The sequence below is a fragment of the Oryx dammah genome, unplaced genomic scaffold (assembly GCF_014754425.2).
Source record: "Oryx dammah isolate SB20612 unplaced genomic scaffold, SCBI_Odam_1.1 HiC_scaffold_29, whole genome shotgun sequence".
Taxonomy (NCBI): Eukaryota; Metazoa; Chordata; class Mammalia; order Artiodactyla; family Bovidae; genus Oryx; species Oryx dammah.
The window spans coordinates 21742450-21767393 of record NW_024070213.1 but is presented as its reverse complement, the minus strand read 5'-3'; the positions used below and the strand labels follow the sequence as shown (position 1 = coordinate 21767393).

Here is a 24944-nt window from a genome sequence, read left to right as displayed (position 1 = left end):
AGGTTGTGGACGAGTGACCTGGGGTGACCCAGAAAATGTCGGTCCTCAGCCAGTCCCTCTCTGCATAGCTTCCATGCCCAGGGGAGAAAACAGGAGCAGCAAAGGAAAACTTCCCAGGTAAGGAAGATGAGAGGAGAGCTTCAGACACATACTGACTGTGGTCACTTTCATCTTTCTTCAAACACCCTCTTTGGGGGAAAAAAAAAAAGGTGTCTAACACGGACCACAGAAGTGTGACAGTAGAAAGAAGACAGAACCAGAAATCTGGGCCTGGGTCTACTTAAGTCCTTTAAATCTGTACAGTGAGGGCTGTGGAGACCAACTAAGGAAGCTCCGTGAGCTTTTCAAATGCTAACGTTTTAGGCGTTGCAGTGTCCCACTCTGAAGAGTCAAGGAAGTGGGGGCAAGCAGGAGGTGGCAGAAACCAGGGTCAGACGCCCATCCTCTGCCACACAAACTCCTCTGCATACCTGGAAACCCTGACACCAAGGGGACCAAGCATTATCTGCCCCAACGGAAGGGATGTGAGACTGTGACCAGAGGAGGACCAGTGAGTTTCCAGAAGCAGCAGGCTACACACTGGAGGCTGAGCTCCCAGATTCGGGGGCTCAGCCATCAACACCTAAGAAAGAGCTGTCTGAAGCTGCCACCTCCAGTTCTGAAATAACCGCATGTTTCAGGCTGGGGCTGGGACAGTGACGAACCTGCAAACCCAGTAGCAACAGGAGGAAAGTGGCCGAAGAGGGAGGTCAGAAGGGCGCAATTCAGTTCTCTGTGATGATAAGTCTAGAAATGAAGGTGGAAAACCCAGAAAGCACCGAGTGGGGGTTTCACTGCTGCATTTTCAGGGCCAGACTGTACTGGTGTTGCTAAACATTTCCCAACAAAACCGAGTGTTCTCACCGCATAAATAATCTTCAACACTAATAATAGCCTATGAGACCAATAAGGGCTTCCCTGATAGCTCAGACAGTAAAGAATCTGCCAGAAATGCAGGAGACCCAGGTTCAATCCCTGGGTGGGGAAGATCCCCTGGAGGAGGAAATGGCAAAACAATCCACTATTCTTGCCTGGAGAATTCCATGGACAGACAGAGGAGCCTGGTGGGCTACAGTCCATAGGGTTGCAAAGAATCTGAGAGACTAACACACGAGGCCAGTATCTGCCTGCAAATGAGCTGGAAATACCCTGGAGAGTTTCACAAAAATGAGACAAGGAGCAGTGGGGCTCGGGCAAAGAAAATGGAGAGCGGATTCTTTAAAGACGGCGGGAGGGAGGATGCAAACAGCTCACAAGGTCAAGCCTTTTAAAATGGAATGCACGTTTGCCTCAAGCCTGCTGAATAGCTGCAGCCCTGCCCGGTGCCCTTCGTAGAAGAATAGCTGTGGACATTTGCGGAGTCCCCGAGGGCTGATGCCTGAGGCTTTAGCGCCATCCAGTGGAAGAAGAGGGTATGGCGGCTATCGACGGCTTCAGCCTAAAGTTGAGAGGCAGAGATGAGACTCGGTCTGTTTTTCATCTGACAGTGATAGATGAGGGGAAGGTGGCTGAGCTTCATTTCATTATCACCCTTTTAGTTCCAAGGAGATGCTGTCTCGGGTCCCAGCCATCAATCAATTGGCATCATTCAAGGACCAGGCTGGGCTCAATTTGCCCGTTCTATTTCAGCCCAGGTGGCAATGGAGACCTAGAGGAAGGGCGGTGAAACCGTCTTCTCCCGTCACACACTGATTCTCAGATGTCCCAACCTCCAGTCCCTGGGTGTCCCTATTAATAAAAGAGTTTAATTATGTGCAGAACACAGAGACCTGAAGTCAGATTAGCCTCTGGAAGGGAGGGTGGGGGTTGCAACAATTGCTGCCTGAATGGGGAACATTCTTCCACCACCCGCAAGAAAAAGAACTCAGAGACAGGATGGTCTGCGTGTCCAAACTATCCCTCGGAAGAGAAAGCAGTCTCTAGCGACAAGTGCCATATTCATGCCCTCTTGTGTTTCTGAAGAGAGGGACTTAAGGATGACCCCTGAGGGGCTAGAAAGGCCTGGCACATTTTTTCCTTAAAAAGAAAGCAAATCCAGAGTGGTGGCTTCACCATCCCTCAGCTCGCTTTGCTTGGTTGACAGGCCACAGACCCAGAAGAAAAGAAAAGAGTGGAAGAGGACGTCCCTGGTGGTCCAGTGGTTAAGACTCCGAGCTCCCACGGCAGGGGCCACAGGTTCCAACCCTGGTCAGGGAAGTCCCACATGCCTCAAAGTACAGCCAAAAAGGAAAAAAAGCTAAATAAGTAAAAATTTTGGAAAAGAGTGAAGGAAATACATATATTTCCTGAGTACCCACACTGTGACAGATAATATACATGAAATTATATTGTTTTCTCCTCACAGCAAACCTCACTGGGTTATGGCCTCTTTGGGAAAACTAGAATAACCTAGAAGTGTCCAAATCATCATTTGCAATTCCTCTTTTCTTTTGTTTTCATTTGGGTGGGGAGGTTGGCTATTGATTCCTAGTTTCATCCCATTATGACCAGAAAAAAATACCTGTTATGATTTCAATTTTCTACAATTTGTTAATACTAGGTTTGTGGTGTAAGATGTGATCCATCCCAGAGAATGGTCTATGCATACTTAAGAAGAAGGTGTATTCTGCTGTTTTGGGGTAGAGTATTTTATAGATAGATAGATATTACATATATATTACATGTATATATATTACATATATATACATATGTATATTACATATCGCTATTAATATATATTTGGCCACATGTGAGGCAAGTGGGAGCAGTAGCCTGCCAGGCTCCTCTGTCCATGGAATTCTCCAGGCAAAAATAGTGAAGTTGGCAGCATTCCCTTCTCCAGGGGATCTTTCCGATCCAGGGATTGAACCCAGGTCTCCTGCACTGCAGGCAGACCTTTATCACCTGAGCCTCCCAGGAAGCCCTACATGTATATGTATATTATATATGTGTGTGTGCGTGTATATATTGAAGCTGGCGCTAGTGGTCAAGAACCTGCCTGCCAGTGCAGGAGACATAAGAGATGTGGGTTCGATCCCTGGGTCAGAAAGATCCCCTGGAGAAGGAAATGGCAACCCACTCCAGTACTCTTGCCTGGGAAATCCCATGGACAGAGGAGACTGGCAGGCCACAGTCCATGGGGTCACAAACAGTCGGACACGACTAAGCAACTAACACACACACACACATTATATATATTACATATATATATTAATATATATTTAGTCACGCTGTGGGGCAAGTGGTAAGTGTGGAATCTTAACCACTGGACTGCCAGAGTGAAGTGAAAGTCACTCAGTCATGTCCAACTCTTTGAGACCCCACGAACTATTCCATGCATGGAATTCTCCTGGTCAGAATACTGGCATGGGTAGCCTTTCCCTTCTCCAGGGCATCTTTCCAATCCAAGGATTGAACCCAGGTCTTCCACATTGCAGGAGGACTCTTTACCAGCTGAGCCACAAGGGAAGCCAGAGAACCCCCTGTAACTCCCCTTTCCAATACAAAACTAGGCTGACGTTAGTGCAAAGTCATGTGAGAAGCAATCAGCTAAATCTCTGTGAAACGTCCATTTCCCTAATTCAGTGCGTCATTAATTCCCTCCAACCTCACCAGACCTCTCCCCACACTGGGTTTTCTTTGTGATGAGAAGCAGAGCATCAGGCTCTTGGGTGGTAAATCCTTAACTCAGCAATCGATCTTATAAATGTCATTCAGTTTTTCTTCTTTACCCAAAAGCAATTTTATACCGCCCTACCCAACAAAGCTGTTTCTGGGATTAAGCAAATGATAATTGTTGGGTAGCCTGTCTTTTCCGAGAGAGATTGCGAACTAATTCTATTAAATTAGAGATCTGGATTTAACCCCTCCTACAATTAAACCTCAGATGAAACACACTGCTTTTGAGGTCTCCTCCTTGTCTGACCCTGGCTGCCAAACTCCATTCTGAAGTTGCCACTCCTCTGTTTACTTGGAGCAAAACCTCAGATGCTTGACCCTTCCCCGCTCCCCCCTCACCTTTGTCACTCACCCCTAAAACTGGGCAACACACACTTGTAGACACAAGGAGGAGGAAAGACGCGTGGAGAAAGTTCAAGTCCACACCCAGTGGGACTGAACCTTGAACTTCAGCTCCCACATAAAGACAAATGTCAGGCGCCCACGGCTCACATAGCTGTGGCCACTCTTTTATTGCATCAGGAGGGAAGAATGGCGAATAACTTATTTTACAAGAAACAACCCCCTGCCCGTGTGTGGACAATACCCACTTCCAGAATGCAGAGGGTGAACACAGGGTACTTCTATTTACAGAGGCTGAGGAGCAAGGGGATGGGAACTCAGAGCAAAACAGCACGCATTCTCCTGGCAAAGAGAATTCGGGCTTGTACACCCTGGTGCAGTCTGGAGGGACAGCCCCTGGTGAGGCACAGCAGGGAGGTAAGTCTGAGGACCAATAGCACGTCTGGGAGAGCTGGCGCTAGGGACCCTGGTTAGGCGGCATCACAGAGGTGCGAAAATTTCAGGTGACTCTTAAGCCTGTCCCAGCCGGGCAAGAAGGGAGGTACCGGTAAGTTGGCTTCCAGTGGAGATGTGGGCAGAGTGGGCTGAGAGATGATCCTTTCCTGGTTTTGCTCAGATGTGCAACTCTGCTCTGAGCCCAGCGATCAGCACAAAGCCAGCCCAGAGTCAGAAGAGTTGGCTTCGGAGGCTGAAGAGGTCAGCGTGTGGGTCAGATGACCAGAGCCTCAGTCACGTGTAAAATGGCAGGGATGGTAAGAGTTGCCCTGAGTTGCCCGAGACTCCCACTTGAGAGAAGTAGCCTTGGGATGGGATCAAGGAACAACCGCAGAGCTGCTGAGAACTGTGGTCCCTGCAGCCCCATCAACCCCAGGACAGAGGATGCGGGAGGAGAGATCTTCCTGTGATGCTCCTGGGAAGACTCAGAACTCAGCCTTCATCTTGGGGACTCCCTGCTGTTTCTGCTGACGTGCTGCGTTCATCCCACCTGTTGGGTCATGTCAATCGACATCTTTCCTTCCTTCATAGTCACTGTAAGGGCTAACCCGAGTCTGGACCCGAGGAATGGAGAAATCCTTTGGGGAATCCCGATTCTGAAAAGGAAGCGTTTCGTCTTGTTCAACTCAGTCCACTTCCCGGCCATTTCCATAGCACCTCTTACTCCAACCCGGGCAGGATTCTAACATTCCTCCCCTTTCTTCTCAGCCCTCCCCTGCTCTGTGCTCGGGTCTCCTATCCTAACCTCACGAGGCAGGTTACAGGAAAAGTAGACCCGTCATCCTTTCCAGGTGACATCCAGAGGCCATCAGAGTGGCAATATCATCTATTCCCCAAGGACAGGTGCTCCTGAGGTGCTAACACTCCCGATGAGAAAGGGGAAAGGGCTCCCTTACCTGTAGCTGGAAATGGGTGGAGTACGGCGCATAGAGCGTGCTCCCTGTCTCTTCAGTACCTGAAACAGACGGAGAGGAACAGGTAAACGTCAGGATCCCCTCTGTTGTGCCCCAATCCGTGCTCACCCCAGGTGCTAGTCATGCTAGCTGAGTCATGCTGCTGAGTCATGACGCATATCCATTTAATTCTCTGTCTCCCTCGGTGGGAGACCATCAGAGGTTTTGTTTTGTTTTGTTGTTTGTTTTTAAAGAGCTCTCTTACTCTCTTTTTAATTCTTTTAATACTGATTTATTCAGTTGGCTCCACCAGGTCTTAGTTGCAGTACCTGGGATCTTAGTTCCCTGACGAGGGATTGAACCTGGGTCCCCTGCATTGGGAATGCAGAGTCTTAACCATCAGAACACTAAGGAAGTCCTCAATGGTCAGTTTTGTGCCAGAGAAAACTGTCCTCAGGCCTAGGACCAGGCACAGAGTCAGCCCAAAATTGGTTGAACAAATGAACAACTAGCCACATATAATCACTAGGGAAATGCCTTCCAAAACACTCTCCAGAGGGACATATGCACACCCATGGCTGATTCATGTTGATGTTTGACCAAAAACCACAACATTTTGGAAAGCAATTATCCTTCAATTAAAAAATAAATTATTAAAAAAAAAAAAAAAACCCTCCAGAGGCTCTTTGGTCTAGGCCACTTCAAAAGCACATTTGAAGCTAGTGTTTTCAGACATAGATCTGACCAGAAGTGTATCTAGAGGGAATCTTACTGAGGATTTACCCACTTCTTTACCTGCCCGACAAGGAAAGGTGGAAGTTCCATGATTTTCTTTGTGAAGGGATAGAATCTATGAGCAATCATTTTCTGTTATTTGGGAGAAATCAGAGGGATTTTTTTTCATGGACAAGTGGCATAGAGGATCCAACCAGGGATTGAACCTAGGCTGCTGCAGTGAAGGTCAACCACTGGTCCACCAGGGAAGTCTGAAATCAGAGGGATTTAAACTTGGGAACAGACCGGTAAACACACACATTCATCACAGAAACTATTTAAGAATTCCCTTCCAGTCCAGTGGTTAGGGCTCCGCACTTTCACTGTGGTGGCCCATGTTCGATCCATGGTTGGGGAACCAAGATCTCCCAAGCTGCCCATGCAGGCTTGAGTGCATGCTCAGTCATGTCCAACTCTTCACAGGGCAGATAAATACACAAATTCAATGCAACTGAAAGCAATCCATTTATTTCCTACCAAATTTACCTCTTCAATTTACTCAACAAATACCTAAGCACCTTCAGTATGTGAGATATTGTGAAAAATAGAAGGATTGATCAGAATGATTTCTGCCCTAAGGCTGACACTGGAGAGTCCGGAATATCTGACAGCTACGCAAATAACTCCAAGATGAGACAGACTCTGATAACAGCATCTCAAAGGTCTAGAGCTAGATGGGTGGAGAAAAGACTGAGCAGCCTGGGGAACAGGGACGCTGGAAAAGCAAGAGAATAAGGAGGGACACGTCCTCTTTGAATAAAGAGAGTAAGGAGGGACAGACACTCTTTGAGCCCAAACAGGAAAGTGCAGGGAACTTGGTCTGCTGGAACTGAGAGCACAGCTTTGGGGATGGTGGGGTTCCGGCTGTGAAAAGCCTTGCCAGTACTGTGTGCTCAGCTGCTCAGTCGTGTCTGACTCTTTGTGACCGCAGGGACTGTAGCCCGCCAGGCTCCTCTGTCCCTGGGACTTCCCAGGCAAGAATCCTGGAGTGGGTTGCCATTTCCTTCTCCAAGAGATCTTCCCCACCCAGGGATCAAACCCGCATTGCTTATGTCTCCTGCATTGGCAGGCAGATCCTTTACCACTCACTGAGCCTCCTGGGAAGCCCACCAAGGATTTGGTAATGCAGTGGATCCTGGGGAGCCAGTGAGGCATAGAGGCAGGAAAGGGGGTGGGCAGAAAAGTATTTTAGGGAGAGGGAGCTGATAGTGGTCCATGGAGTGAAGGGAAAGGATTAAAGGAAGGAAGGTCAGTTAAGAACCCATAACATAGATTCAGGCATGAGGTGATAGACTGAAGCATCGGGAATGGACAGGAGGAGATGGGTGGGAAAATATCCCCTCTGCCCTGCTCCCTGGCTCTCCCCATCCCTTCAGACTTCCTGGGGCACAGGAGAGGGACCAGGGCTACAGAGATAATACCAGCAGGTTGTGTACCATAGGCTCCAAGGGCAGAGAAATTCACTAGCTGGAGCTATGAACCTGGCCTTGGAGGACCCTCCCTCCTATTCCCACCCCCGTCCCCTTCCCTGATTAGGCCCAGAGACTGATATAAACTCAAGAGACCAATGCACAGAGGCATACGAAAGTGAAAGTGAAGTCACTCAGTCGTGTCTGACTCTTTTCGACCCCATGGACTGTAGCCTACCAGACTTCTCTGTCCATGGGATTTTCCAGGCAAGAATCCTGGAGTGGGTTTGCCATTTCCTTCTCCAAGAGATCTTCCTGACCCAGGAATTGAACCTGGGTCTCCCGCATTGTAGGCAGACACTTTACCAGCTGAGCCACCAGGGAAGTCTAGAGACTGATATAAACTCAAGAGATCAATGCACAGAGGCATATGAGTAAAGGCAATTTCTGGCTATTAGCTGTTATTCTGGCTGCTTACCATTCCAGACAAGAGCAAAATTCCCTCCCGCAGGCGAGAGATGGACAAGAAAATGTAGCTCTTCAGGCTATATCGAAATCCTCAGTAACTTTATGGAGATTCCTGCTGGTTTATGAGAAAAGAGTTTTCTCCCCACTTGTCCTCTGTGGCCACTGCATGGCTGGGCTTTGTGCACTCAAATCTACAAAAGCAGGGGCCTCCCTGGTGGCTCAGCAGTAAAGAATCTGCCTGCCAGTGCAGGAGATGTGGGTTCCACCCCTGATCCGGGAAGATCCCATATGCCTGGGAGCAACTAAGCCCGTGTGCCACAACTATTGAGTCAACGCACGTGGGAGCCTGGAAGCCACTACTGAGTCCCCATGTTGCGACTCCTGAAGCCGAGGTGCCCTAGAGCCCGTGCTCTGCCACAGAGGAAGCCCCTGCAATGAGAAGGCCTTGCACTCAACTGCAGAGTAGCCACCACTGGCCAAAACTAGAGAAAGTGCCCTCGCAGCCATGAAGACCCAGCACAGCCAACAATTAAATAAACATATATTTTCAAAAATCCACAAAGTCTCCACATTTCTGTAAAAGTTGCCCAATTGTCTTTTACAAAGGACACCATCATCTCACCCACTTGTCTCTGCGAATCTCTCTAAACACTCCTTTTCCATTCCTTTGCTCCATCTTGTTTTGATTCAGAGAAACCTACATGGTATTGGATAGAAAGTACTAGATAAGGACTTCCTGGTGGTCCAGTAGTTAAGACGTCACCTTCCAATGCAGGGGGGTGCATGGGTTCAATCCCTGGTGGGTGAGCTAAGATTCCACATGCCTCACGGGCAAAAGGCCAAAACATAAAGCAGAAGCAATATTGTAATAAATTTGGTAAAGACTGTAAAAATGGTCTGTGCCTGTGCGCTCAGTCGTGCCTGAATCTGTGACCCCAGGGACTGCAGCCCGCCAGGCTCCTCTGTCCATGGGATTTCCCAGGCAAGAATCCTGGAGTGGGGTGCCATTTCCTTCTCCAGGGGATCTCCCTGACCCAGGGGTTGAACCCGCATTTCCTGCACTGCAGGCAGATGGTTTACCACTGAGCGACCAGGGAAGCCTGAAAATGACCTACATCAAAAACAGAAAAAAGTACTACTGACTCCTGAGGCCAGCTGCTAGTTCCATTTGTCTCTAACCCGCTGGATGATTTTAAGCAAGACCTGAGTTTTGGAGAACTTGTGTTTTATCAAGAGCATGTCCCGCGTGTTCCCTACAGTAATAATATCTTACGATTTTCTTGTATTCTATCCCTTTTTTCCACAAAGGATTCTGCACCCAACCAGGTTCTGTACCTTGAATGACCCCCTCTTGAGAGTAAGCTCTGTTCACCACGCCATAGCTCTGCTTCATGAACTGAGGCTGACAGAAAGCATCCTCCACAGGGTAATCCATGGGGTTCTGTTGCCTTGTGAGCAGCTGAAACTCAGGTGCAACGTAAGCCAACAGGAAAACCCAGCCATTGGCCACCAAGGCTGAACTGAGGATGGTGTCGTCCCACTGGGGGCCGAGGGTAGGGACCAAGAGCAGGGTGATCCACGCCACCCAGATGGCAATGGAGAGGATCGTGGCGAGGTAGATATGGGCCCCGTGTCTCTTCCAGGCAGTAAAAGATCCCTGGAAGCTGAAAGAGGCGGTGAGGAAGGTCAGCGCCATGAGGAAGAGGACGTAGATGAGCAGCATGACGAAGTCCTCGTTGCGCCGTGGGGGAGAAAGCTCAGAGAAGATGTTGACATTGGTCCTGTTCATGGTGAGGACCACATACTCGACGGCAATGATGTCCTGCACCAGACTGAAGCCCAGGGCCAGGCCCAGCATCACCAGCATGGACAGCGGCTGCCTCCCTCGCACCAGCTTCGTCAGGTTGAAGGCATGAACCAGCAGGCAGGAGAAGCAGAGGGCGAAGAGGACGCCGAAGAGGAAGAACCGCGTGGGCCCCGTGCCGCCGTCGAGTGTGATGAGGAAGGCAAAGGTGAGGCCGAAGATCCCCAGCACGCCCAGGAGGAAGAGGAACTGCGTGGGGAGCAGTTTGCGCTTGTTGGAGTCCTGCACCTTGCAGATGAGGACCAGCAGGGCGATCATGAAGGCCACCGAGGCCACAGCCCCCACGCCGGCCAACGCCTCTAAGACGATGCCCCAGGCTGCCTTCTTATCACAGAGTCTGTAGTACCTGGGGTCCAGGTCTGAGCGGCAACCAGCAGGGGCTGCTGTGGACATTCTGGCCCTGCAAGAAAGCAAAGTTGGGCTGGGGGTGACTCTCTCCCATAAACTCAGGCACAGAGGGCCAGAAACAATTCAGAGACAATTTTGTGTATCTAGTCAGGGTTTTTTGGAGAAAGAAATGGTAGGTGAAGTGAAAGTTGCTCAGTCGTGTCCAACTCTTTGCAACCCCAAGGACTATACAGTCCATGGAATTCTCCAGGCCAGAATACTGGAGGAGGTAGCCCTTTGCCAACCCAGGGATCAGACCCAGATGTCCCACAATGCAGGTGGATTATTTACCAGCTGAGCTACTAGGGAAGCTCAAGGAAATGGCAACTCACTCCAGTATTCTTGCCTGGGAAGTCCCATGGACAGAGGAACCTGGTGGGCTACAGTCCATTGAGTCGCAAAGAGTTGGACATGACTGAAGCGACTTAGCACAGGCCGTCAGGATTTTACCCCTGAATTTACAACGTTAGATCAAGCTACTAGCTGTTCTCCACCTCTCATGGCAAATTCTAAAGGCTGATGAAGGGAAAGGACTCCTCATACCTCCCTCCCTGCAATTTAACTATATTCATATTTTCCCTGAAGCCAGGAAACCCAGAACTTTGAATGGAGTATTTGAGCCACATCTCAAGAAATAACGTCGCAAAGAACTTTCCAGGGTTCCTGATATTTTTGACTAGTACTTCCTTAGGAACTGGTGAACATGGAATTATCTAACCATAACGCTAATACTTTGTGAATTCCTGGGAGGTTCAGTGGTTAGGACTCCACGCTCTCACTGGCAGGGCCCGAGTTTGATCCCTGGTCAGAGAACTAAGATCCCACAAGCCTTGTGGAGCACCCAAAAACATAAAAGAAATAAGAAAGCTAACACTTGAATCATATTAACAGTCTCCAGTTTTTTTCTACCTCAGGCCCAGCCATGGATGTTATCTGTAAGCCTCCCAATCTCTCAGACAAGAGAATCATAGGTACTATCTGAGTTATCTGAACCATAGATTTCTCTGCAGAGTGTCAGCCTTCCCCTCTTAGCCACTGAGCCCTCATCTTGAGCTCTGCTGCCACACATTATTTTCCCTCCCTAATTAACATTTTTAAGGATGGCACTGCTGATCCCAAAAGAAATGGAACCAGTCTTCCCTGTCATAGGGTTGGCCGTGCTGCATGGCCGTGCAGGATTTTAGTTCCCCAACCAGGGATCGAACCCATGCCCTCAGCAGTGAAAGTGTGGAGTCCTAACCCCTGGACCACCAGGAAAGTCCTCATAGTGAGCTCTTAATTAGCTACTCGTAAGGAGTGACATCCTGGATGACACATCCTGGAATGACATCCTGGAAAACAGGAGGCGATCCAACAGAAAATATTACCAATAGCTAATGCTCCTTTTTGGGCTTCCTTGGTGGCTCAGATGGTTTAAAAAAAAAAAAAACCTGCCTGCAATGCAGGAGACCCAGGTTCAATCCCTGGGTCGGGAGACTTCCCCTGGAAAAGGGAATGGCAACTCACTTCAGTATTCTTGCCTGGAAAACCCTATGGACAGAGGAGCCTAATAGCTTCTCAACAGACCTATAATTTTTTTTTCTGAATTATTTGACTTTTTTTAAGTTTCTATGACACAATAGAAAGCTTTTGTTTTGTTGTATGCTGTTTATGGAGTTTTTTTTTTTTTTCTTTTTGCTATGTTGCAGGGGTGCTATGTGAGATCTTAGTTCCCTGATTAGGGGTGGACCCCATGTCCCCTGCATTAGAAGCACAGAGTGTTAACCACGGAGCCCCAGGGAAGTCCCTCTAAGCTTCACTTTGTAACCCGGCCATTCATTCAACCAGCACCACTATGTGTCCATCATTCTTCCAGATGATCAGCTGGTAAAGGGGAAACAGACATCAGACGTTTCTTGCTATAGTAGAAGAAACAGATCTAACCTGCCACTGCCGCGTAGCCTTCCCATGGACTCCCCTGGCCAGGGGTCTGTCACCTGGACTCCAACCCAGGGATATAACACCCTGGTCATCCCAACCGCATGCAGGGCATAGAGCAAAGAATGGGTTATGTCCCACCTCCGCAAGGCAGTGCCAAATGAGATGCAAGAGGACAAAGAAAGGCAGATGAGCTTCCGATACAGGCAACCCCTGATGTACAAGGACCCCAAAGTCTGCTATGACTGGTACAGGACAGGGAGAGGGACAGGCCCCCCTGTCCATGCTGAGGACGCAGAAGAGGAAGGGCCCGGTCTAGTTCAAGGGCAGCATCCGCAGGGGAAGGGACCAGGCTCCGCTTTCCTCCCTCACCACCTCCCCGCCTCACTCCTCTCAGATTAATCATGAGGGCGGCTGCCAGCTGGAAAGGTGTTTCTCTCACCCTCCATGCCCCTCCCTGGCACTGCTCCTTCCCCACCCCTCAGGGCAGTGTTGTTGGCTGACAAGTCATTGTTGTCATAATTATCTGATAATTATAAAGGACTCTGAACCAGTTTACTCTGAACTCTCAATCTTGAGAGACTGATGAGGTTTTCCACTAAAGGAACATTCTGGTGCTGCACAGAGGGGTGGTCAAGCAGAGACACCCAGCCCCCAACTTGGACCTCTGAGCCCCTCACTTCTGTGCAGCTGTACAGGGAGGGTTTGTGTGTCGGGGCCTCCTGGCACCCACAGACCAGGGTCCAACACTGTAAGCACACAAGGTAGGAGGTCCCCGAAGAAAGAGAACCAGATATGACTTTCTTAACATAAGAGAAACCATTTTTAGCCTAAACCATTTTGTGATCTATGCCTGGAGATAAGACTTGCCCTTGAATAGGTCTCAGCAATTAATGATTTTTTTTTTTTTTTTTTTTTTGGCTACACCTCTCATCATCTGAGATCTTAACTCCCCAACCAAGGATCAAACTCATATCCCCTGCATTGGAAGCAAGGAGTCTTAACCACTGTACCACCAGGGAAGGCCCCACTAGATCATTTTTAGCCAGATCTCAGACATCATTCTCTACATAGCTGCTTCAGCATACATTTGTAAAGGACAAAACTCCTTTTTAACTTAATCTCCAACCAGTCCATTCTGAAGGAGATCAACCTTGGGATTTCTTTGGAAGGAATGATGCTGAAGCTGAAACTTCAGTACTTTGGCCACCTCATGTGAAGAGTTGACTCATTGGAAAAGACTTTGATGCTGGGAGGGATTGGGGGCAGAAGGAGAAGGGGACGACAGAGGATGAGATGGCTGGATGGCATCACTGACTCAATGGACGCGAGTCTGAGTGAACTCCGGGAGTTGGTGATGGACAGGGAGGCCTGGGGTGCTGCGATTCATGGGGTCGCAAAGAGTCGGACACGACTGAGTGACTGAACTGAACACTTTAGAAATTAACAATGATGCTTTCATATCAAATATCCAATTAAGGTTCATGGTTCTCAATTCTCTCAAATTGACAAAATTTGAAAAACTTTTCAAATGAAAACTTACTGGTAATTTTTTTTATCTGAGTGACTAATTTTTTGAAACTCTCCTTCCTATTTCACTTCTCAGTCCTCCTCCACCCTTTCCCCAACATGACAGCGATTGCACAATGGGTCTGAAATGCCCCTAGCACTTTACATTTTGTCAGAGGGAAATAAAACTGAACAAACTCACTCACAGCAGATCTGCACTGCGAAGGCACTGGGTCACGCAGGGAATGGCCCAGATGAGCCACCAGGATGGGGGCTGGGAAAAGGGACAGGGTTCTGAGGAGCTGAAGTCCCGTAGAAAGCAGGGTTTGAGGAAGAAAAGAGCAGTACCACCATTTGAGAACAGACTTCCAGGAGCTAAAGCAACAGCCTCGGGGAAGAACCTGAGGGCTGGAGAGAAAGAGAAATAAGACTAGAGGTCATGCAGTCATCATTTGTAACCAGAGTCAAGGGCAGAGAGACCTATGGGACTTCCCTGGTGGTCCAGTGGTTAGGACTCCATGCTGTCACTGCCATGGCCCAGGTTCAATCCCTGGTCAGGGAACTGAAATCTTGCAAGCTTTACAAAGCAGGAAAAAAAAAAAAAAAAGGAAGGGTGGGCAGAGAGATCTAGAGTCCGACCAAGAAAGCAGGTGCTCCTACAAAGGCCAAACGAGGCCAAAAAGAGACAATTCACTCTTGGACCTGCTCTGAAGAGGAGGGAAGGTCTCATTACTCATTCTCACAATGGGTCAAGCATGGTTGTATACAACTCACTTGTCCAAGTCTTGCAATCATTTTTTAATATTTATTCTTATTTATTTATTTGGCTGTGCCAGGTCTTAGTTGGGGCACACAGAATCTTTTAGGTGTGCTATGCGGGATCTAGTTCCCTGACCAGGGATTGAACCCGGGCCCCCTGCTTTTCGAGCATGGAGTCTTAGCCACTGGCCCACCAGTGAAGTCCCAGGCTTAGGCTCTCAGAGTCAACTCTTTGTGGCCAGGGGACGAGCTATCACCTGTACTTCCTCAGCCCCTCCCTATCTCTCCAGCCTCATGCCTCACCATGCCTTCCTCATCATCCCCATATGTGTGCTTCTCATTATCCTCCCAACAAGCCCCACTATCTCACTTCAAATCTGCCACCCCATCTGTATGGGACATTCTCCCTGACATCCCTCACCTTAGAGGTCCCCTCTTCCAGGATGTTTCCCTGGATGCCCTAGCCCGACTAGAGATTGCTGTTGTTTACTCACTAAGTCATGTCTGACTTTTTGCAACCCCATAGACTGTAGCCTGCCAGGCTCCTCTGTCCACGGAATTCTCCAGGCCAGAATACTGGAGTGGGTTGCCATTTCCTACTCCAGGGGATCTTGCCGACCCAGGGATTGTGTCTCCTGCATTAGCAGGCAGATTCTTTACAGCTGAGCCACCGAGGAAGCCCCCTGATGAGAGATACATCCCCTGAATTCCCAGAGAGCCTCCACATCACCTGCATTTATCACAAAATCCTGTAGTGCCTCTTGGTGAGTCTTTGTCTTCTAAATTCAAAGCCTCCTTAAAGCAGGGATTGAGCTGTTAAAATTCTCTCCCCAACCACTAGCCTCGCACCTGATACAGTGAAAGTGAAATTCGCTCAGTCGTGCCTGACTCTTTTTGACCCCATTAACTATATGGTCCATGGAATTCTCCAGGCCAGAATACTGCAGTGGGTACCCTTTCCCCTTCTCCAGGGGATCTTCCCAACCCAAGGATCAAACCACATTCCAGGTGGATTCTTTACCAGCTGAGCCACAAGGGAAGCCCAAGAATAGTGGAGGGGGTAGCTGTTTCCTTCTCCAGCGGATCTTCCCGACCCAGGAATAGAACCGGGGTCTCCGGCATTACAGGTGGATTCTTTACCAGCTGAGCCACCAGGGAAGGGCAAGCACCTAACCGGGATGGAAGAGTGAGCATGTGGATAGAAGTAGAATCTGGTGGGGAGCAGGGCTACTCTTGAGACAGTGGGGTGGGGTGGTTTCCTCGTAAGCCCCCACTGCGTTCGTCCCCAGCTCTAACTCCCTCTCACCCATCCTCCTCAGGTGGGTCTGAGGGAGGAGTCTGGCCACAGCTGGGCTACTAAGTGATTCCAGGTGCTTCCTGGTAGCTTGGATTCTGAGTAAGCAGATCTAAGCAGAGGGTTTACTGGAATCCAGTCATTCGCTCTCACCCAATTCTCTGATGACTAAACCCTGCACTATGGAGGGAGATGGTGAGGTTTCAGCATAGCCCCAGACACGAGCAAGGACCTTGAGTCATAAGGGTGAGACCCCCTTCACTTATTACAGCTGCTGAGCCAACCACGCCCATCCAGTAATCCACCAACACCCACAGCCAAGACCCCGACAGCCCTTGGTGCTGGCTTAAACCCTTTACAGATGAGTCAGTGCATGACCGAAAGGTTAAAAAAACGAAAGACCGGAGGAAAGAGAGAGGGAAAAGAAAAAGAACCAAAGTGGGGGTTGGGGGGAAAGAGGAGAGGAAAGCAGGGAGGGAGGGAGTCCCTGGGCTCTACTGACTCCGATCTTTAGGACAGAGGGGTTTCAGCTGCCTCTCTGTGTGGATACCATCTCCTGGAGCCTCTGTTCTCTCCTCTAAGAAAGGCACCTGGGTGCTGAACTAGGCATTCTGAGCTCATGTCCAGCTCTGCTGTTCATCCCAGAGGGATGAACAATTTGTAGACAATTCCCAAGTCTCTTTCTCCCACCCCCTCATCCTGCTTCCTGCCCCATCTCCTGTCATTAAAAGAATGTCTGCCCCAAACTCCTAACCAAACTCCAGACCAGGGCTGGAGGTGAGGTTGAAGGGTCTGAGTGCCGGCGCAGGACACCAGGGGAACACTCGCCTGCCGGACAGAGCCGCAGGGTCACTGGAGCAGGACTGACCCTGGAGTGGCCCTGACCGACACAGGCGCTGACGGGGACGCAAGGTCAAATGCCAGCTCGTGAGGGGTCTCTCAGGTGCTCCTTTCCAACCTCTGAGACTCCTCTTTTCCCAGAGAGGTGGGGAGGGGTGTCTGGAGTTACTTACAACCAGACTTAGTAGGTTGCCTAGCTGGCTGTATGCGACCCTCCCCAGATTATCTGAGCAGGAATTACCCATGACCCTGAATTTTGCCCAGAGCTGATCTTACGTTCCTCCTTATATGAGATTTATCTCATTCTGTCATCTAAAAAGAAGACATCAGATGGTGAAGACTCCGCCTGCAATGCGCAGGGTTTGATCCCTGCGTTAGGAAGATCCCTTGGAGGAGGAAATGGCAACCCACTCCAGTATTCTTGCCTGGAGAATTCCATGGACAGAGGAGCCTGGCAGACTACAGTCCACAGGGTCACAAAGAGTCGAACACAACTGAAGCGACTTGGCACAGCATATATATATACATAGGGGCTTCCCAGGTATTGCTAGTGGTAAAGAACTCACCTGCCAAAGCAGGAGACTTAAGAGATGCAGGTTCGACCCCTGGGTCAGGATCACCTGGGAGGCCCCTATGTATATGTATATATATATATGGTCCCTGGGTCAGGAACGGAGAAGGCAGTGGCACCCTACTCCAGTACTCTTGCCTAGGGAATCCCAGAGACAGAGGAGCCTGGTGGGCTGCTATCTATGGGGTTGCACAGAGTCGGACATGACTGAAGCGACTTAGCAGCAGTAGCAGCAGCAGGGTCAGGAAGATCCCCTGGAGGAGGAAAAGGCAACCCATTCCAGTATTCTTGCCTGGAGAATCTGAGGGACAGAGGAGCCTGGTGGGCTACAGTCCATGGGGTAACAACTGAAGTAACTTAGCACGCATATATATAACAGATTCCCTTTTCTGTACACCTGAAACTAACACAACATTGTAAATCAACTACACCCCAGTAAAAACAGCAAAAAAAAAAACCCTTTCAATAAAAAGAAGAGGATGATAATGACCTCAGGATAACTGCCTGGGGAATGATAAAAAATAACTCAAGTGTTTGTTAAGTCAAGCCAAGTCTTCACACCATCCCAGCCAGGCAAATTGGCCATTTTCTAACATTTTAATTTTCTCTCTATTCTGGAATTGCCACATTCCATCAGTAGTAATAACAATAGTCACAATATAAGTATGAATACTATAAATGACAACTACTGTCACATATGGAGTCCCCTTAAGAGCCAGACTCGATGCTGAGAGTTTATATGTTTCCATGTGTATTCACTCATTAACATGGTTTTACATCTATTTTCGGAGAAGGCAATGGCACCCCACTCCAGCACTCTTGCCTGGAAAATCCCATGGATGGAGGAGCCTGGAAGGGTGCAGTCCATGGGGTGGCTGAGGGTTGGGGACAACTGAGCGACCTCACTTTCACTTTTCACTTTCCTGCATTGGAGAAGGAAATGGCAACCCACTCCAGTGTTCTTGCCTGGAGAATCCCATGGACGGGGGAGCCTGGTGGGCTGCCCTCTATGGGGTCGCACAGAGTCAGACACGACTGAAGTGACCTAGCAACACATCTATTTTATCATTTAATATTCCTACAGCCCATTTTATAGGTGATAAGACTGATTCTTGGAGAGACGAATTTACATATTCAGTGTAACAGGAAGATTATCCCTTTATGAATAGTCTTAATTAGAATTTAATCTTTTGTTTCATCTCTAAATCATCGTTACTCTCCCTAAAGCTTTTCTCCCTGACTCCAGCCTCTATTTATTTTCTTATTTTTATTTTTTTAATTGAAGTATAGTTGATTTACAATGTTGTGTTAGTTTCAAGTGTACAGCAAAATGATTCAGTTATGCATATTTATATTCTTTTTCATATTCTTTTCCATTATGGTTTATTACAGGATATTAAATACAGTACCTTATGCTACACAATAGGACCATCTTGTTTATCCACTCTCTATATAATAATTTGCATCTGCTAACCCCAAACTCCCAATTCATCCCTACCCCAGCCCCACTTCCCTTTTGACAACCACAAGTCTGTTTAAGCCTCTCTCTATTTAAACAACATCTGACAAGTCTCCAAAGTAAGCAGTTCTGCAATTGGTCAATCTTCCTGTCAATCAACATTTAAGTGTCTACTTTGTTTCAGGTGCTGTGTTAAGTATACAAATCACTCAGACCCTCAGACTCAGAGTGTGGCCGCTGCCCCAGGATGATCAACAGAGTCACACTGACACACAAATAAGGGTTACAGAGTGTTTGGGGAATCTTGAGGGCACATGGGAAAGAGTGACCCACTCTCCCTAATGGTTTTTTTAAAAAAAAAAACAACAGGCTTTAGAGAGGAAACCAGGGAGATGAGGCGGGAGAGATGGGCAAGGAATGGTGGGAGATTCTTAGGAAGGCAGAATCAATGGAGCTTAGAAATACAGGCTTGTGGGAAGAGATGCCCAGTTTAGATCTGTTGAATCTAAGATGAATTGGAGGGATTTCCCTGGAGGTCCAGTGGTTAAGACTCAGCTCCCACTGCAGAAGGCACGGATTCCATTCCTCGATCCCCAGTCAGGGAGGCATCATTTAATCCTCACAACACCTCTGTTATTATGCCCCCAATTTTTATTTTATTGGAGCCTACTTGATGTACAGTGATGCATTATTTCAGGTGTACAGCAAAGTGATTCCGTTGTACATATACATGTATTCATTCTTTCTTAGATTCTTTTCTCATATGGGTTAACACGGAGTATTGAGAGTTCCCCTGTGCTATACAGTAAGTCCTTGCTGGTTATCTTCTGACTCATATATAGTAGTGTGGGTGTGTTCATGCCAGATTATGCCCCCTTTTTACAGTGCAGAAAACAGAGGTACAGAGACATTAAATAACTTGCCCAAGATCACTGACTTTTAGAAACCCAGGCTCCTAGAAGTTCCCTGGTTGCCTAGTGGTTAGCATTCTGGGTTTTCACTGCCATGGCCTGGGTTCAATCCCAGGTTAGGGAACTGAGATCCCAGAAGCCATACAGCACAACCAAAAAAATAAATAAATAAAAGCCAGGCTCCACGACACCAGGTTGTGCTGACCTCCCTGTGCTCAGACATATGAGTCTGAGGCTCAAGAGATGTTTGGGCTATGAGCACAAGTGAGGGGTCACAGAGGGGTCACAGCAGGCATTGGAAGGCTGTGGATACCAGATCATACAAAGAGCACGTATGGTAGCGAGATGGCTGAGGACAGGACCCTAGAACATCGTCTCAACCAAGCAGGAGTCAGCAGAGGTTGTTCAAAAGAGATTGCCAGCGTTAGTACAAGAAATAAGCCCAGCTGGTCTCCCAGGAGCCAAAGAGCAGCTTCCCAGAGTGGTTGATGGAGTAAGATGCTCCAAGGACAGCAAAGAGGAGACCTGAAAATGGACTTTTGGATTTAGGAGTTTTTAAAAAGTGGATCTGCCAGGGGACTTCCCTAGTGATACAGTGGTTAGGACTCCCCCTCCCAATGCAGGGGATGCAGGTTCAACTCCTGGTCAGGAAGCTAAGATTCCACATGCCTCTTGGCCAAAAAAACCGAAACATAAAACCGAAGCAATATTTTAATAAAGTCAATAAAGACTTCAAAAATGGTCCACATCAAAAACATCTTAAAAAAAAAAAAAGCATATCATCTCCTTTTTGTCTATTAAAACATATGTAGCCTCAATTTGAGCTTAGAGGCTTTTCTCCAACTAGTCCTCCCACCTACTTTTTCCAGCCTTCCTAACTCCCATCCCCACATCTATGAAAAACTTCCAAGAGCATTTCTCTCTGGAAGGGAACTGGGGCTCATCTAAGACCTTCTCTGACAAAGTGGCTCTTTGCCTCACCCCATGCATTATTCTCCTTGCCAGAAGGATCCTTCTACCCCTAATCACAATTCATGTATCATGTTTCTTAGAAATTTGACTCCACATTTACCTTTACCTTGAGGGCTTTTTAGTTATCAGTCCCATCTCATTCTAAATCTGTGATCTCATTGTAGTTATTAACTATTAACTATTTTTCAGCACTCAAGTCTTTCCATATATATGTCATATATCACAGCGGTCCCCAATCTTTTTGGCATCAGGGACTGGTTTCTTGGAAGACAATTTTTCCATGGACTAATGTGTGGTTGGGGGGTGGTTTCAGGATGATTCAAGTTCATTACATTTATTATACACTTTATTTCTATTACTATTACATCAGTTCCACCTCAGATGATCAGGCATTGGATGCCAGAGGTTGGGGCCCCTGATACAGTATACATTAATATCAGTGCTAACTCACCTATCAGATAGCAAACTTTTAAGGAAATAGAGCAAATCTTCTATTCGTTGGCATTGCCCTCACTACGTACTCTGCACAGTGGTTGTTGAGCAAATGATTTCCACTGAGTGTGAATAAAACTCAAAGCAAGTTATTCATTAGTAAGTGTGAGTAATGGAAAGGAAAGATTTTGGGAGCTGCATATGTGGTGCTAATCCTTGTGTTTTAGTCTAGGCTGAGTTCTAAGAGGAGGGTGGAGTCCCACAGACGTTTCTCTGTACTAGGTGCAGGATTAGCTGTAAATGGAAAGTATCTACAACAAAATGTCCAGGATCCCCTCTTCCAGGTAAGCCACCTGGATTCGGATGACACAAAAGTGATGCATCATCGCAACAGCGTGTGAACAACATCTGAGTAACATCACTGAGTTGAGTTTCTGAGTAGTAACTAGGAGAAAATAAATCATCATTCCCACATAGGCAGAGTCAGACAAGCACTGAGTTGGCCAGAAAGTTCATTTGGGTTTTTCATAAGATCTTACAAAAAAACCTGAATGAACTTTTTTGGCCAACCCAAAATAAGAACAGTGTTCATCCCAATTTCTTCACTTTTGGGGTGTATTATCATATTCCTCTATTCTAAACAATGCATGTGAACTTTACATAAATTACTGAAACATAAAATAAAATACAGGAAACCACTTTTTTTGACTTAATATTTTGAGTGAAACTACTAAATATCTTATGCCCAGAATTTAAGGATGTGAAAAGCATCGAGAAAATAGGTGGATAAGATGAAGTCCTCTTCTGGTATACCACCTCAAAGACACCTTCTTTCAAGTGTTTTATTTCCACATATAAAGGTGATATATTTATGGTCTGAAACTTACCTCTCCTAACAAACCTGTATTTCTAAACCCCGAGAATGGTACTACCATACACTCAGTGTATCAATACAATATAGATTATCTAATGTGGGAAAAGATGACAATAGCAAGCAACTATTATTACAATATATGTAAATGGAAAGTTTTTTATTTTGAAAAGACTAAATCAAACCATATTATGCCTATAAGAACCCCACCTAAAACAGCAGTATTCAGAAAAGTAGAAAGGAAAGGAAAAATAAGTGCAAAAAAAGCAACAACAACAGATAGGTTTATTTAGCAAGTATTATGTATCAGGTACAAAGTTAAATAATAGCTTGTTCAAGGTAGGAAAATGAGAATTGAGTTATTATTATCACACAAAGTTTAGTTAAGGCAAAAAGCTGTTATGCTGACATAAAAACTTGTTTATAATAATTAAGAATGTAATTAAGAATGCTCCACATTGACGATATAACCATCATAAATTTCTATGCAGCGAATAATATACCACCAAAATACATAACACAAAAGCTACCAGGAATACAAAAAGAAATCAAAAGAAATTGATTACAGTTACAGGAGACTTTAACACTTCTTTATCACTCCTCAGCAAATGAAATAGAAAAAATAAATAGCAATAAGGTAAATTTTTAAAGTGTTCTATGGATACTTTAATGATAATATACTCTATCTTTATATTTTATTAGATCTCTATGATTAATGATATAATTCAGATCTTCTATATTTGTGATCAGCAAATATTTTCTCTAAAGGGCCAAACAGTAAGTTAGTTTAGGCTTTGCAGTCTTTTTGTTTGTAGCTGAAAGCAGCCATAGATGATGTATAGACAAAATGAGCATGGCTGAGTTCCAATAAAGCTTTATTTACAAAAACAGGCTGTGGGATGTTTTTGGCCAGGAATCTGGTTTACCAACTTCTCTATATGATTTCTTCTATTGAAGTGGTCATGAAATATTCACAAAACAGCATATTTTAGACCACAAAAAATAATAATAACAATAAAGTCTAAAATAAGAAATGCACAGACCATATATTTTGACCACAAGGCAATCAAAATAGGAATATAAGCAGAAACTAACACACCAAACTACTCAGAAAATTCGAAGACTCCTCAAGCAAAATTATTCTTCCATTCATTGTTTTTATGGGCCCAACACATCATTTCCTGACCATTTCCTCAGCTCAATCTGTAGATTTTTAAAAAAACAATGAACCTGAAGACAAACCCCCAGAATGAGAATAAAACCATAGACAAAATTCTTCTTCACGTCCTGTTACCTTCAATTCTCACTAAGGAGTAGAATACAAAAAAGCATACTCCAAAGAGGATGCTCAAAGAGACATATATAGATAGAGAGGGGCTCTCGGCCCTGGCCCTGGGAGGGAGCTTAGGACCCTTTCAAGACCCCTTAGGAGGAACTCACAGTCCAGCTCAGCCTTTTCACAGCTACAAGCCGGCAGAGCTGGAATGAGAAGTCGGGCTTCCTAGCTCCAGGCTAAGAGCACTTCCCAGAATGTTAGCTCTTTCTGAGTTCCACTCATTCCTATGTGGCCTTGAAGTACCTGTCTACCTCTCCACACCTCGAGGAGCCTGTCTCCCAGATGACACCTCTGTTAACCTTCCCAGTACCAACACACAGACCAGAGGACAGAGCTCTGACTGCCATCCTCGCCCCTCCCAGGGGCCACAAGTAACTCAAGTATTCCCTTCAGGAATGAGTCCACAGCCCTGGCTGATTCAATCAAACCCTTCAGCAGGTGTGGCGTGTACAAACATCAGCCTGGAAACAACTCAGGAATGGAAAGTCCTACAAATTCCTTGAACCTGAGCTGGCTTTCCCTGCCTTCCACCCGGGGAGGTTTAAGGGACCATATCCGACAGTTGGGGATTATTGCTGAGTCCCATCTGGTTGGTGCCTGAAGGTGGGCTGTTACTGGATATTCAAATGGACGTTCAACCCAGGAGTCCAGAGTAACTCAAAAGGACAGCAGACGGGAGAATGCTGCAGAGCTGATGGCCACGCTCATGTCACGAGAAGAGGTGGCTTCTAGAATCTACTTCGCAAAATTCAGAAGGGTACACTTGTGAAAGGACAAAATAAATGGACATTTCTCGGCATCTGGGTAAACTAGCAGCGGTCACCATCTCCTGCTGCTGCCCACCCAGCCAGTTCCCTGCCGTTCCTCTGAGATCGTCCTCCCTCTTTTCTCTTTCCCTAGACCGAGCCCAGAACTTTCACCTGCCGGGCCAGGATTCCACTTACTCAGTTTGTTCAGTGTATCTGAGCAGGAACTATTTATCCTGATTATCTTTTTGCTCTCTGCCTCTTAGCCTGGGAAGTTCAGGGGGGTAAAAAAAAATCTGAGTTGAGTTAAACTACAGGAATTCCTTTCCTAGGATTTTTTTCCCCCTCTGAGCCAGCTGCAGTTCATTACCAGGATTTCTCTCCTCTTGCATCCCTAGCTTCTAACACTCCCTGCGCGCCCCCGCCTACTCCGCAACCCCCACCCCCGAGGATTTCAATCACCCAACCCAGCGCGCTCTGGCTCCGTGCGCCTCACTTACCCTGATGCCTCGGCTTTGGCGCGTGAACTTGGCGCTGCTTCGCGCGCGCGGAGGAAGCACTGAAGCCCCTAAAGGTTCTAGGGGAGACCGTGGGCAGGGATCGCGCCCTCGCGGAGCCGAGCAGTTATAAAGGCGGCAGAGGGAGGAGGGAGCGAGGGGGTGAGCAGAGGGACAAGGGGCGGGAGAGGGTCAGGGGGAGAGGACACGCCTATTCCAGTTCCACGGCACTGCACGCTGTTATGAAAATAAAGTCCCCGGGCCAGGGCATGAGCCAAAAGCCGCCTGACGTCAGCGGCACAGTCACCCTTGGAATGGGTGGTGGTGGGAGGGGAGACCCAGAGCACCCACTCCGCTCCGCATGCGTCAGGACGTCCCAGGGCATAGGGTAAAGGAAGGGGCCAGAGAGCAGATGCTTCCTATCCGTTTGGCCAGCTGTCACCTCCAGGAGAGAGCCACCCCCGCCCTCCCGAGCACTCCAGTCCGCCCAGGACACGGGCTG

The 24944-nt window shown here is 47.3% G+C and overlaps 1 protein-coding gene across 1 annotated transcript; it reads right to left on the bottom strand.

The window, feature by feature from the left end:
- Positions 1 to 4169: 4169 nt before the first annotated feature.
- GPRC5A (G protein-coupled receptor class C group 5 member A) lies at positions 4170 to 24696 on the bottom strand. Its single transcript, XM_040235217.1, has 4 exons — positions 24446 to 24696; positions 9413 to 10341; positions 5430 to 5488; positions 4170 to 5129 (listed from the first exon to the last, which is right to left on the bottom strand). The coding sequence occupies exons 2-4, from the start codon at positions 10332 to 10334 to the stop codon at positions 5037 to 5039; spliced, it is 1074 nt and encodes a 357-aa protein (XP_040091151.1). The 5' UTR covers positions 10335 to 10341; positions 24446 to 24696; the 3' UTR covers positions 4170 to 5036.
- Positions 24697 to 24944: the final 248 nt, after the last annotated feature.